At 44.9% G+C, this 15,951-nt stretch overlaps 1 protein-coding gene across 3 annotated transcripts in view; it reads right to left on the reverse strand.

The window, feature by feature from the left end:
• Window positions 1-15,951, reverse strand: part of LOC147034126 (proton-coupled amino acid transporter 1-like) — a 97,148-nt gene that overhangs the window by 48,680 nt on the left and 32,517 nt on the right. For all 3 annotated transcript variants that reach the window (XM_085876898.1, XM_085876889.1, XM_085876880.1), the window contains one exon: window positions 5,536-5,624. In XM_085876898.1, coding sequence (XP_085733024.1) covers window positions 5,536-5,624 — 89 coding nt within the window. The remainder of the gene's footprint in view (window positions 1-5,535; window positions 5,625-15,951) is intronic.

Here is a 15,951-nt window from a genome sequence, read left to right on the forward strand (position 1 = left end):
TTGTCCTTATCAGTTTTTTTGATAAGCTGCAGCATGGTATGCTTTACATAATAGGCTTTAAAAGCAGCAATAACTCCCTGATCCATAGGCTGTAAAAGTGAGGTAGTATTTGGAGGTAAAAATACTACCTTCACGTTTTCACACCAGTCTTCCATATGCTGAGGATGGGCAGGAGCATTGTCTACAAGCAGCAAATATTTGTTGTCAATGTTGTGCTCCTTGGAGTACTTCTCAACATAATTGGAGAAGTAATTGATCACGTAATCGTGGGTCAATGCCCCAGTCATCCAAGCCTTTGTATTTGACCGCCATATTACAGGAAGTTGTGGCTTGAGGAAACCCTTTAGTGCTCGTGGGTTTTTAGAAACGTAAACAAGAAGCGGCTTGAGTTTTACATCCCCTTCTGCATTTCCACCGAGTAATAAGGTCAGCCTGTCCTTTGCTGCTTTAAACCCTGGAGCAGTCTTTTCTTCTCGTGCGATGTATGTACGGGAGGGCATTCTCTTCCAAAACAATCCGGTTTCGTCAATATTGTAGACTTGCTTCGGTGAGTAACCCCCCTCCTCAACTTTGCTGGAAACTCTGATGCGGCAACATGGTCCGCACTTGCTGCCTCACCGCTACACTTCAGGTTGTGGAGGTTGGTGCGATGACAAAACCTCATGAACCAGCCTCGGCTCGCTGTGAAGGTCTCTGCGCCTTCACCCTTTCCTTCAGCTTCCTGTTTCTTCTTTAAATTGTTCCACAAACTACGTGCTTTTTCTTGTATCACAGCAAGAGATAAAGGCATGCGACGTTTCGTTTGATCTTCTATCCACACACACAATAAATGCTCCATGTTGTGCATGGCACCATCTCTCATTCTCGTTAGTGTAGTTGCACTCGAACTGGTCGCAATCTGTGACATTTTCTTTATCTTTGCCGAACTTTGAATGATCGAATGTACAGTCGATGCAGCGATTGCATGCGCGCGGCCAATTTCTGTTGTCCCTTCACCTCGTTCATGTATTTTAATTCTACCCAATTTCACCTTCAATGTGACAGCCTTTCGTTGTCTCTTGAAATGAGGTGTGCTCGACAAAAGATTTGCGGGTCGCTTGGGATTCATACTGGAAGGTATGCAGGCGAGCGTGAAGAGAATACAGTACAGCGTACAGCACATGTGCAGTAAAGTGAAAGTGTGTTTATGGGCATCATGTGTGATTGTTGTTTTTTGCAGGCAGTTTGAAAGTTTTTTTTTTTTTTGCGTTTTCCCTTGCTATGACATTACAATAGGCATAAAATGTTTGTGATAATTGAATAATTGGTCATTAAAAGTAAATTACGAATAATCGAAACTACGATATGCAAACTTCCGGGTCGCGAGGACTTACTGCATAGTTATTTCATTATTAAATGTTCAGCAGTATGGTATTTGTATGGTATTTGTGTGCAACGATTACAACATGTCGAAGTATGTCTGGAGAGATTTTAATTGTGTTCGTCCAATCCTCTGCTATCTCTGTTAAATATTTCTTTGAAAAGTCATACTCGTTCTGGAGGTTGCAAAGGCTTTGCATCACCACAGGAGGTGGAAAAACCATTACAGCATATGAAAGGGATTCATGAAAGAAGTTTGTTGATCATGTGCTGGGTGGTTATATAAAGATCGGCAAATGATAAAAAGCGGCAAATGATAAAAAGCGCAAAAGAAAAAAAGACGGAGATAAAGTGCTTATGATCTGCAGATAAAAAGCAGCTGGAGAAAACTCATAGACACAGATCGAATTGCTCCCTGGAGTTTTAAGAAGAGTCTTGTTTTTGCTAATATACAGGATGAATCTGCAATGAAGAAGTCTGCACTTTGCCTTACCACGGAGCTCACACGGTTCCATTAATGGCTGCTTGGAAAGAGAGGGAGCGATTTTGAGGTCTGTTGGCGACGTAGCTGACACAGAGAGGCTGTTGACCATTACAGATGCACTGGAAGAGAGACGTGGAAGCCGAGAGAGAGGGGGAGAGAGGGGGGGAGAGAGAGGGGGAGGGGAGAGAGAGGGGAGGGGAGAGAGAGGTGGAGAGGGAGGGGGAGAGAGGGCGAGAGGGAGAGAGGAAGGAGACATTTAGAGGAACGGCAGGAGGGAGAATGCCCGAGTCTCTGAATGTGCGGGGCTGAGCATAATGGAGCTGTGAACATATAATCCCTAGAGTGAAGAGGGCTTGGAGGAATCCACAATTGCAGAGTTTGAGGAGTTTTTTTTCCAGCAGGTTGCACCAGAGATCTGTCGATAACTCTGCGTCCAGACTGCTGCACAGCTTGCCTCCGAGTTTGAAATCGACCTCATGGTATTGTTTGTTATTTGTATTCTCTGTACTGTGTTCTTATCGAGTGAGCAATAAGAACTGTTAAGAAATCTGTGAGTTGCCGGCTCACATGATTTAGTCATTCCCAGACTGGTCGCATGGCTATAACAATATACAGCTTTGGAAAAAAAGAAGAGACCACACCAAAAATAACTTAAATCAGCATCTCTACATGTACGACAGCCATTCCATTCCAGTGTCTGTTGAATTCCAACACAGGCACACCTCATTCTACTTCGTGAGGTACTGATTAGGTGATCACCTGAACCGAATCAAATTTAACAAGGAAAAGTATAAAAACCACTGCTGTGGTCATCACTATCCTCTTGCAATAGGACCAGCTGGATGGCAAAAACAGTGCTAGTAGTACCTCAAAAGTAATTGGAATTAAAAAAAATAACTGTTGACCATGCCAAAAGAGTTGAAAAAAAAGGTTTTGAGTGAGGAAAAGAAGGGTTCAATTCTGGCTTTACTGGCAGAGGGAGAGATACAGTGAGCATCATGTTGCTTCCACCCTTAAAATTTCAAAAATGGCAGTTCATAAGAACAATGTCAAGCAGCAGACATTGAGGACAACAAAGCTACAGACTGGCAGAAGGCGAAAATGACTTTCCACTGACCGGGATGACCGCCAACTCATTCGAATGTCACTCAACAACCGTAGGATGACATCAAGTGACCTACAAAAAGAATGGCAAACGGCAGCTGGGGTGAAGTGCACGGTGAGGACGGTTCAAAACAGGCTCCTCCGGGCAGGGCTGAAGTCGTGCAAAGCTAGAAAAAAGCCCTTCATCAATGAGAAGCAAAGAAGAGCCAGGCTGAGGTTTTCAAAAGACCATAAGGATTGGACCGTAGAGGACTGGAGTAAGGTCATCTTCTCTGATGAGTCCAATTTTCAGCTTTGCCCAACACCTGGTCATCTAATGGTTAGACGGAGACCTGGAGAGGCCTACAAGCCACAGTGTCTTGCACCCACTGTGAAATTTGGTGGAGGATCGGTGATGATCTGGGGGTGCTTCAGCAAGGCTGGAATCGGGCAGATTTGTCTTTGTGAAGGACTCATTAATCAAGCCATGTACAAAGTTGTCCTGGAAGAACACTTGTTTCCTTCTGCTATGACAATGTTCCCCAACTCTGAGGATTGGTTTTTCCAGCAGGACAATGCTCCATGCCACACAGCCAGGTCAATCAAGGTGTGGATGGAGGACCATCAGATCAAGACCCTGTCATGGCCAGCCCAATCTCCAGACCTGAACCCCATTGAAAGCCACTGGAATGTGATCACGAGGAAGATGGATGGTCACTAGCCATCAAACAAAGCCGAGCTGCTTGAATTTTTGCGCCACGAGTGACATAAAGTCACCCAACAGCAATGTGAAAGACTGGTGGAGAGCATGCCAAGACGCATGAAAGCTGTGATTGAAAATCATGGTTATTCCACAAAATATTGATTTCTGAACTCTTCCTAAGTTAAAGCATTAGTATTGTGTTGTTTAAAAATGAATATGAACTTGTTTTGTTTGTATTATTTGAGGTCTGAAAACACAATCTTTGTTGTTATTTTGACCAGTTGTCATTTTCTGCAAATAAATGCTCTAAATGACAATATTTTTTATTCGGAATTTGGGAGAAATGTTGTCAGTAGTTTATAGAATAAAACAAAAATGTTCATTTTACTCAAAACACAACTATCTATAATTCCAGCAATCTCTGTGTATCTGTCTGTATGTGTGTCTGCGACCGCCGTTTCTCGACAAGCACTGGTCTGATCTAATTGAAACTTGCCAGGAATATCGCTGGGCACCCGAGGATGTTTGATAGTTTGATGCCTCTTCAAGGTTTGATATTAATCAGACAAGCGGTTCCCAAATTACGGCCATTTATTTATCAACCAATGACAGGAAACTGTGCTATGACATCACTATTGACGTCACAATTAATGGTTTTTTTTGTTTGTTTTTTTTTTGCACGTACGAACACGCACGTACGGCCATGCACGTATGGGCCCGCACGTACGGCCACGCACCTATGGACACGCATCTACGGGCCCACACGTACGGGCATGTACTCGTACCTATAAATAGTAAAACCAGAAATATACCATCAGAGATGGGGAATCCCCCGCCATTGAATGTAAAAGGTCATACATATTCCAGATAATGAGGGAGGTGGATTGGAAACAAGACACCATTTGGTCATCATCTCGAAAAAGTTCCCCAGGGGTGAGGAACGTAGTAACCAAAAATAATTGTAATCAGATAAGCGGTTTTCCATTTATTACAAAAAACATTTTTTTCGTCGGCCATCTTGGATCCGGCCACGCCCAAAATAAATAGGGTTCTTCCTTTTCATATGGTACATGTGTGACCCAAATTTCAAGTCGATATGGCGAACAGTTTATGAGTTATCGCACTCACAGCTATAAATGTTGACGCCCGGACGGACGGACGGATTGACAGCCAGACGACATGGGTGACAACAACATCCCCCTTCCGCCATGCGCGGGGGATAAAAACTGATAATTTTGCAGTGGTCTCTTAATTTTTTCCAGAACTGTATATGGCTGAAGTAGTGCCACCTTTGATGTTCGCCGGTATTACAAATCATCTTCCTTGATCCTCATAATATAATGGAATCTTCTCAAAATCATGACATGGAGTATGATATGCTGTGATCAATAAAATTTCTTTCAATAATTACAAAAATAAAGTGCATTTCCAAGAATGTGCCACAGCACATTGCCCACTGGAGGTAGACTTAGAAGGGCACTCCTGCCTGGAGGGTGGGAGTGCCCACCAATATGTAAAATTGAGCAGTGAGAGTGTTCCTGAGCCTGTATATCACCATTACCAAAGTCTGCCTTCCAAAACAAAATTTGTTTGAAAAGTACCACTTGCCCGTTTCCTCATAAAAAAAGGGAATCGTGCAGGGCCAAGATTATTCAAACATAATTATACTCTTCACTCGGCGTCGTATACAGGATTATTAGAGAACAAAAATGTTTTTCAAAGTTTTCTTCAAACTCCATCATGACTGGCAAGAAGTAGCTATGAGAAAAGAGGGGATATCCCAATGCACTCCAATGTCCCTCTAAGCTTTACTTATTGTGAGGATATTCAAAAATATTCGGAATTATATTGTGACGTCTCACTTGTGACGTAATGTGAATTATATTGTGACGTAATGCATTCTCACTTGCGGCACAGGTAGTGGCATGATTTGACGAGCAGGTTCATGCAGTGCACAGAAACGATTGCAATGACGATGAGACTGATGGGTCCCAGCTGCAGACAATAACCATTTGGAAGGTGGGGTGGGGGTAAGGCAGGGAGGAATAACAACATGGTGTTAATTTAAGCTTCGAAAAGCAAAAGTAGAACAAACACTGTATAAAGTGTTAGTAACACTGTATTTACTGTGATGCAAGCAAATGCCAAGGTTGCATATCAACATCATCTTCACATCGACTCAGAGAGATAGATATATATATATATATATATATATATATATATATATATATATATATATATATATATATATATATATATATATATATATATATATATATTAGTGACATGTTGTGATGAACAGATAAATTGTGTGGATTGTTCGTTATGTTACCTCTGCCACTGAAGGTGGACAGAGGTTATGGTTTCACCCGTTTGGCTTGTCTGTCTGTCTGTCTCCCTGTGAGCAGGATATCTCAAAACGTTATGGACGGATTCACACAAAACTTGGTGGACAGGTTGGGTGTGTGAAAAAGATTAAGTGATTAGATTTTGGTGAAGGTCTGGATCTGGATATGAGAATTAAAAAAAATTTGAAGTGATTCTTCATCATTTAAATATATATCGCATGACAACTCAAAAAGTTGTGGACATATGACAAAACTTGGTGGATAAGTTTGGTAGGTGACAAGCACAGGCTGATTGGATTTTAGTTAAGGTCTGGATCCAGATCTGGCCTATCAGTGGGATCCAAAACGTAAACTCTTCAGCCTGGCGGAGGCATGCGCTCTACCGAGTGCTGTTCTCGTTGAAAATATGTTGCAATGGGATTCTCCACACCAAGCACCCCTCCATGTACATGTACAATAAAAACATGTACATAACATATATATATATATATATATATATATATATATATATATATATATATATATATATATATATATATATATATATCTCCCTCCCCCCACCCCCCCCACCCACACAGAATATGCTGGAAACACAGAAGGGATAGAGAGATGGTGGTGCACTAAAGCCTGGTGTTGGTTTAGCGGTTCAGGTGGCTGGCATAGGATCTTAAGGTCCTGAGTTCAAGCCCCTGTTCCAAGGTCAGTGAAATGAATACCATTGTACTGGTAATAGGGGCATCACATCAGCGGCACAGCCGTGCCCTCAGCCAATGATACTTCCCGCAGCCTTGTGCTGCGTACGAAGGAGGAGGAGGATGAGGAGGTGGTGCACTGTTAACTGTGCTTTTGCAATTTTAGGAAAGGAGATAAAAGCACACCGTAACATTATACTGAAAGAATTTCAACCAAATGTGGTACAAATATGGACTGTAATATAAAGATGATCTGATTAGATTTTGGGTTCAAAAGCGTGAAGATGAACTGGTGCCCTTTGAAAATCATTTTGCAGAGCACAACTCGAGTTAAAAGCACCAAACGTCTCTCATTTCTCCTTTGTGTGCCCTTAATTTTTTTTTTTTTATGTAACCTTTAATTGAGATCAAACGTAACAGTGGATTGACTTCCAACACGAGTGGAGGACTATCCAGCCGCATTTGCATCGATTTCTATTTTCCAGTTTCTTTGTTGCCCGTGAGTGTGAACTCACCACACTGAACACCACTGTGGTTTTTCCAGTCGGATTTGACAAGTTGACCCATGTACAGGATAAACAAAAGGAAACCTCCACCAATGTTCAGGTTTACCACACACGTTATCTGCGGAGTGCAGGCGTTGAGACACGATTCTTTAGATCCTGCACAGATTTTTCTGCATCCCTAAATATGAGTTTTTAGTTTTGCATTTTTACTTACATACCCGCATTATATTTACGTCCGCCACCGAAGGTGGTAGGAGGTGATGTTTTCACCACTTTATGTCTGTTTCTTTGTTACTTGCAAAATCGAAGATTTTTCAAGTATATTGGTTTGTCGATTTTGTTATTCTGTTTCTCTGTGTCTGTTTGTCGCCTACAGGTCACAATTTTAAACCGATCTTCACGAAACTTCACCACATGGTAGAGTTTGTCAAAAGGAAGAAGCCTATTGTTTTTGAGGTCAAAAGGTCAACATAGGCCAAAGGTCAACAACTTACGTGAGATTTCTAAAATCCTCAATTTTCATCCAATTGACTTGAAATTTGAAGAGGATTTATATTTCAGGTCACTGAATTCAACCAACCAATTATTTTTGAGGTCAAATTTGTTTTTATGGATTTTGCAAGTATCGTGCTCTGCATGATGTCTGCTTATTCTTGTTTGTTTGTTAGTCTGTTTGTGTACATAATATCTCAAAAAGTAGTGGACGGATCCAGATGAAATTTTGTGGACAGGTTCGGTGTGTGTCAAGGACAAACTGATTAGATTTCGGTGAAGATCTGGATCCGGATCCGACTACTAGAATTTTTAATTCTTCACCATTGAGAGATAGGGCCAAAAACGATATAGTGCTGGATAGCATGATATTTCAAAAATATAATGGGCCCGATATGTTCTCGTAGATCAGGCATTATGGGGCGGAGGTATGCGCTCTACCGAGTGCCCTTCTAGGTTTCCATGTTATTCTTTCGCTGTTCAAATTGTTTATTGATTAAAATTATCTTAAATGAAAATTCAAATAAAAATTATACAACATAAGAGTTTGGGCAGAAGACATAAAAGTTTGGGGCTGGGAGGATGGCTCAGAGGTATGCACACTCGCCTCTAAGCTGTTAAGCTGTCTAGCCTGCGTTTGACTCCCACCCCAGCTATAAATTGTCATCCCAGTGCTTAACAGGCAGGTTGATTCAACAATATGTGTGCTGTCCTTTGAATGGACGTTAAACGGGAATTCCATCTGCTGGCACTAGTTGGTGAATGTTAAAGATCCCACAGTGTCCTTTGCAAAGAGTAGGTTTGCTATCGCTGGTACCATGAACAAATTACAAATTCCTGCCCTCACTACTGCTGGGAAGGCAAAGGCAAACCACCCAGTATAACCCTCGCCAATAAACTTCTTCAACAGCACCGACACTCTGTAACAGTGTGGTACATCAATATCAGGATAACATGACACACTCTGCGAGACAGTTTAAGGACACAATGGCACACAGGCATCTGCTTGCAGCAAAGAACAACGTGTAAAGAGTACATTAATGTTCTCTTTACAGTACCAAATGTAAAATGTGAAACATGAGCACCCCACGATGCCTACCATACATAGATAAACACGGCAGGATATAATAAAAAAACAACACGATCATTCGGATAGATTTTGTACATTGTGTTATGACCCTGAGGGCCTTGGTTTGTGTTATTTGTGACTTATGGATATTAGTGTCGGATGCTGGTGGTGACTGCATTGAGCTTTCACGTAGTCTGAAAGTCGTGTGTGCGTGTGTGTGTGTGTGTGTGTGTGTGTGTGTGTGTGTGTGTGTGTGTGTGTGTGTGTGTGTGTGTGTGTGTGTGTGTGTGTGTGTGTGTGTGTATGTGTGTCGTTGATTGTTATCTCCATAATTTGGGTTTCAGAGGTGGAATGGGGAGCCCTCCCAGGACTCGTAAGTATCCACCTTCGTTTCGGTGAAGGATCATGATTCATGGCCTAAGTTGTGAAATTTTCTTTTTCTCAGAGTTTTGTCCCGAGGGCTCTTTCCAGGATCACCACTGAGCCTCGGACAGCCTCCAACTGTATTTCATTTGTGGTAATGTTCCCAGGGATGGTTTGTCGGATCTTCGTGAAGTTCTTCTTTATCATTCCCGTTGCTCCAATTAACACTGGTACAATTTTGGCACTATTCAGCTTCCAGGATCTTTTCACTTCATTCTTGAGGTCTTGATATTTGATCATTTTCTTGATTTCTGCATTGTTTAGACCAAAATCACTGGGCACTGAAACCTCACTTAGCAATGCCTTCTTTTCCCTTTTATATCTGAGTGCTATGTCCGGTTACAGTGCTTTGTTTTCTATGTTCACACTGGATGGGATCATCAGGTCGTACGTGAGCATTATCTCCTCGTTTTCAATAATTGCTTTTGGTTCAGGTTTCCAGAGTTTTGTAGAACTGGGATATTGAAATTTCTGCAGATGTGCCAGTGGATTACTCCAAATACCTTGTTGTTCCTTTGTGTGTACAGCTGTTCTGACATGAGTGTTTTTTACATCCTGATCGGACGTGGCTTGTGCTTTCTGTTTCTATATTGCAGAAGCTACACTTGTCCAAATGACTCAGTCCCGCCATTTTTTTAAAGACATTCGTGTAGTGTCCTTGGTCATGGGCATTTATAATGATTCGTTCTCCATCCCAATTGAGCTGACCTCTTCTTAGCCATTCCAGTGATTCTTCTTTGTCTATCCCCAATCTGTCGAACTCTTTATTATATATTTCCCTGCGCTTTTGTCTTTCTCCCAGGTGTCACTATATATCTGTTGGGATTTAATCTTGTATTTTTCTTTTGTCTTTTTTGCAATTGTTAGGGCTGTATTTGTTGCCATTTCGGTTTGGTGCATAACATCTTCCATTCGCACCTATTGTTGGAAGTTTTTTGCAAGTTGAGTGAGAGATACCTTTCCTGGCTTGTTGTGTTCATTAATATAAAAATAAAAATGACCGTTTTTACAGCCATTTTCCCTGCTGTGCAGGGGTTGGGCTTTTTCTTGAGGCAATGTTTTATGGCCGGATGCCCTTCCTGACGCCAACCCTGGTCGCCTCTTACGACACACAGGGATATGGTATACCTATTCTAACCGGGGCATACACCGGGACCAGTACACTGGTACTCATTTCGCCGACCTCAGATGGATGACAGGCTGAGTCAACCCCCTGGTGTTAATTCAGCAGCCAACGGGGCTTGAACTCAGGACCCTGGGATCCCAAGCCGCCACCCAAACCACTAAGCCAACACCAGGCTTGTTGTGTTCATTCTTGTGCACAAATTGTATTCGGTAGTCTGTTGAACTTTTCACGTACTCTGCTAATCCTACAGTCGTCGCTCTGTACACTTGATTGAGGTCCATGAGGCCGCCACCTCCTTCTTTCCTCAGCAGGTACATTCTCGGGATGCATTGAAGTGCGTGTGAGTGTGTGTGTGTGTGTGTGTGTGTGTGTGTGTGTGTGTGTGTGTGTGTGTGTGTGTATGTGTGTGTGTGTGTGTGTGTGTGTGTGTGTGTGTGTACGCACGCCTCAAGTGTGTTGATTTTGTGCACAGCTTTGCCATTTGGTGGCAGGATTTGTACTCCGGCCACCGTAAAATCTTCATTCCACAAAACATATGAAAAGCATAAAAAGAAATCTGAAAACTCACTCTGTGCAGCTGCCCTCCAGAGTGAAGCTCATCAGATGACGGGATTAGGGCAAAGCCTTCGGGACCCCCAATCTTTGATGAGAGGAGGAAAACCACGGGGTAACCTTCCCAGGTGAGATTGTGGTAGTGTGTGTCGGGGTGGTGGTGAGGTGTCGTCCACCAGATGGCGGTCTCCTTGGGTTAACTTGAGGTGGTGTCTTCAGGTGGGTGCCTGGAATGTCCTATTCCTAGGAGAGGATGATCACCTGTCTGTTATCATCTGAGCTCAAGCGCTTGAACATCGGTATTGTAGCACTCTCTGAGGCTTGGACACTGGATTGTGACGAGATCATGGTGGGTGGTTACACCTATTGGTCTGGTCGCTCTGATGGTTACCATGCCTAAGGAGTTGCTGTGGCTGTGACCAATACGCTGACTCCAATGATAATTGAGGTAACACCAGTCAACAAGCATATTGTTACGTTTGAGGGGGGGGTATGCATTCAAAGGGTAATTAGGATGTTTAATTAGGTATGCCATGCTGTTTGAGTTTACCAGGATCTCGATGTAATAAGTAGTAATTCAGTGGTGATAAGTTGTCTAGTAAATGTTCATTTCTTCAAGGGGGAAATGATAAATGTCACGTAATTAGATAGGGACACGGGATAGGGTAAGTGTGTCTGCGTAAACCCCTTTTGGTATTCTCTGGAGACTGGCCGTGACGTCACAGTACAGTGCAGCGGATGGCTCCACCCCGTGATCACGATTGGCAGAAGGCGACAGCAGTGGGCCAATGGACGGCTCGATTGGAGGTGACGAGGGCAGAAGGATAAAAAGGTTCTGTTCGGGGTCGGAAAGGAAGAAGAAGAAGATTACAACCAGAACACTCGTGTTTTTTTGGTGTGGTTCCCTGTGCTGGCAGAGAGCGTCCTGGTTGCTGTGCTGAGTTGATCGTGCTCTTGATCATGTCTGGGAGCCTTGCCTCGCCTCGTGCCTCGCTTTGGTTGGCTCTAGGGTTCTGCTGACTCAGAGTACGGGGTCGGGCGGCAGGTGGACCTGCCTCCCTCTCCTGCTCGCGGCTTGGCGCGGGAGCTGGTTCCTTGGCGGCTGTGGGCGGACTTGGGCCAGGACCAGGAGGAGGTCGACAGCACCGCGGTTTCTCCTGCCCCCCCCCCCTTGGCGAGAGCAAGGCCGGCTCCTCCGGCGCCGATCCTGGGACAGTTGCGTCCACACCACGGTCCAGCCTGACCACCAGAGATAGCTACGTTTTGTGTGTGTGTGTGTGTGTGTGTGTGTGTGTGTGTGTGTGTGTGTGTGTGTGTGTGTGTGTGTGTGTCTGCTTGGCGCCTTAGAGGGATTGAGAACTGTATATTCATTGGAATTGTCTGTGCTTTTCCCCACGCCCGATCCCACACCATCCCGTCGAATCGCCCCGGATCCCTCTTCTTGCCGAGTCTTGTTATTTCTGGTCAATAGTAAAAAGAATAAACATCATCAACTCAGTGAAAAGTGACTCGTGCCACCTTCCTCGTCCCGTTATGTAGGGCGATTAAAACCGCCGTCTTTGGGTTATATAAAAATAAATCGCCTCCATCGTTTCGGCTCATTCTACGTTGGCGGGACTGTTCAAGTCCCGTGGACGTCACATTGGTGTCAGGAGTGGGATGTTCGAACCCCTCTAAATTATATACCAGGATTAAAATCTCGCCACGAATTGGAATATAAAATTATTACAGAAAAGCGCGCGAGCGCGGGAAAATTTTGGCGGGATTTTTTCAAATTTAAATTAATTGGCGGCAAACGGGACTTCTGCACCATGGCGGATGTGCAGATGTTTGAGGAGGAAGGCCACGTGTCTGGCAGCGAGTCGGGGGAAGAGGGGAGAGACGGGGATAGGGTTGGAACCTCCCCCATTCCGAGCGTGGACCGTGCTTCATCGCCCGTAACGGAGCCGGCAGCGCCGGAAACCGGCACGATGACGATCTGGACAATGTTGGAACGTTTATGAGTGCAATTACAGCACAGGGGGAAAAAAATTACGGCACAGGGGGTACAAATGGAAAATCAATTCGTGACACAGAGGGCAGAAATGACAGCACAAATGGAAAATCAATTCGTGACACAGAGGGCAGAAATGACGGCACAAATGGCAAAAATGACGGCACAGGGGGCAGAAATGACAGATCAATTGGGGGTAATGGGGGTACAGTTGGGTGCACGGATTGATTTAATGAGGGATAAATTGGGGGAAAAGATGGAGAAAATGAAAACTGAGATGCAGGAGTGTGTGGATGTTAAATTGGGAGAAATACAAAGTAAATTCGAGGATAGATTGGAGGAAACAAAGGTAGAAATTACATTGGAGGGGGAAAATATACGGAAAAAATTGGTAGATAAAATTGATGCAACGAACATTCGGGTTGATAAAGTGGAAGAAAGCCTGGAACGTCATCGTGCCTGTGTGGATGCTCGTATGCAGCTGTTAGTTGAAGAGTGGGGAGAGCTGAGGAAGCAAGGGATGAACTTGGCGGAGGAGATAAAAGGATTGGAGGCTCGTTTGGACGAACAAGATAAAATTATGAGCCAAGATGAAGTCTTGGATAAAGGCCTGGTAGAGCCGTCTTTTGTAAGTAGAGTGTCCGGGTAGGTTGAGGAGCAGCTACAAACTCGCGACGGAGCCTTGGAGGAGGTTGTGCGGGCCCAGAAGATCCTGCGGGAAGAGGTGAATTGGTCCATTCAACGTTTGGAACAGGAGGCAAAATTGACCCATGAGACCCTCACCACAAAACATCTTTGGCCACAGTGGGCTCCGAAATTGGATGCGCAGCCACAAGGGTGTTTGATCCCTGGGCTGGATTCGGACAAGGGAGAAACTGAGAAGCCGGCCACCGTAAAAGTGATCCCCCTGGTAAATTTTGACGGGTCAGGGAGCGTTGAAGCTTTTCTGACGCAATTTGAGTGCATTTCCCGACTAAACGGGTGGAATGACCAGGAACGTACAGGGAATTTGGTGGCAACGTTGCGGGGACCAGCCGCAGATGTGTTAAATGTGATCGCGGAGGGGATGTTGACCAGCTCCCACATTTGCGAGGCGTTGAGCCGTCGGTTTGGGTTCGCGGCAAACTGTGATCTGGTGAGGGCTCAGCTCCAGCACCGCAGATTAAAGCCGGGTGAGACAGTGCAGGAGCTGGCACAGGACATTTACCAATCAGTCAGGATCGTGTATCGGGACCTTACAGTGGAGGCGTGGAACAGACTGGCACTCGAGAAATTTTTAGCTGCTCTTCCTGACCGTGAGGTCCGAGCGCTAGTGGAGTTACAGGATCCACCCACCGTTCACCGAGCGGCCGAGTGCGCGGCCAGGCTGGCCTCGTGGAGTCGGCCGGGTCGGGTTCCAGAGAGGCCATCGGTGACGATCCGACAGGCGGAGATTCAGGATCAGGGAGGGGGGCTGGGAGAAATTGGCATTACCCAAATATTACAGAAGATGAATCCTTCTGCTGAACCGCCAGGTCTATCCGAGATGCCCTTTCATAGGTCGGGTCCGGAGATCACTGTCGGGGGTCCGGGAGACGAGATCGGGCTGAGCATATAGGGCCATGCACGGCTGGTGAGATTGTGACGAAGTGCCTCCTTTAGTGGAAAAAAATGAATTGTGGGAAAATTGGCATGGGTTTGTAAGTTCTGCTGGGTTTTAGAGTGACAATCGGGACAGTGGGTAATTGGAAACAAAGCGGGCACGAGTGGCTGTCCAATGGCTGGTGCGTGGATCGGGTGAGAAGTGCTGTGTGAGTTATTTTAAGTGAAGAAGTGAAATGTATGGTGCACACATTGTTTTTTTTATTGGGCATGGTGTGGTAACAGGGAAGGTCATGGTCGGTGAAGTGTTAGAAATGCAGGTGTCACATGTAAGGCCGATGGGGTGGGGGAGTCATGTGGGTTTTGTGGGTGGGGATGATGTGCTTGTCCACAGGGATTGCTGAAGCTCACGGTGAGCGGGAATTGCGACCCTCTTCAAGGCGATTCACCACCTGGTGGCTAATGGTGACAGTGTCTGGAGGCAACTGGGAGAGGGTCTGGTTGGGCAACCAAGGCGGGTAGGACCTTGGCGACCCAGGAAGGCCAGAGGAGCCAGTGAGACCCCTTCCAGAGTGTTGTACGGGATTAGAGCTGATGGCTACCAGGGGGGAGGGAATCAAAGGGAGCGGGGCGGAGAAACGTCCGGGTTGGACTAAAGCTTACCTGTGGGCATGGTTGCACCTGAGATGCCCCCATCATCTTGTGGTAACCCACCCCACGGCCATGACGGGATTCAGCCTGCATGATTAAAATGAGGACCATGACCTAGAAATGTGATGATGACCATGGTGTGAGTGTTGTGAAGATGTGTGAGTCCCACCCGATCCTGCACAACTTGACATGTGCAGCAAGGGCATGATGTCCGCATAATTTTTGGGCAATCAAATTTGAAAATTGGCTCCCCAGGTAACGCTGGGTCTATTAGCATCCACTGGGGGAGGCGGTCAAGTGTAAATATTCTGTGAATAGTGTCGTTAAGGCTTAGAGTAGGAATGTAAAGTATAAGTGTTGTGTTTTTGTGGAACCTTTTGTTTCCCCTCCCCAGATCACTGGAAGAGTGCTGGGCAAGAGTGATGATCCGGAGGATGGAGTGCAACTTCGCTCAGTGCTCTCATGAAATAAAATAAAATAAAAAAATAAAAAAAACGAATGATTGTTTAGGCGAGGATAAGGCCATAAGGGGGTAGTACATTAAGCAGGATAGGTAAGTTAGCTGCGACTCGCTGCCCATTGCCCCTCCTACTTTATTTCGTTAGGTTAATTAGGTGTGAGTCAGTAAGTGTTAAGGCTGGTACGGTAGCGCCTGTGATATACCTTGCAGGAGCTGCGGTACCAGAGGGGGGGCAGTGTTACGTTTGAGGGGGGGGTATGCATTCAAAGGGTAATTAGGATGCTTAATTAGGTATGCCATGCTGTTCGAGTTTACCAGGATCTCGATGTAATAAGTAGTAATTCAGTGGTGATAAGTTGTCTAGTAAATGTTCATTTCTTCAAGGGGGAAATGATAAATGTCACGTAATTAGATAGGGACACGGGATAG

Source organism: Eptatretus burgeri, chromosome 1, assembly GCF_056783735.1.
Source record: "Eptatretus burgeri isolate ZD-2024b chromosome 1, Ebu_testis_v1, whole genome shotgun sequence".
Lineage (NCBI taxonomy): Eukaryota > Metazoa > Chordata > Myxini > Myxiniformes > Myxinidae > Eptatretus > Eptatretus burgeri.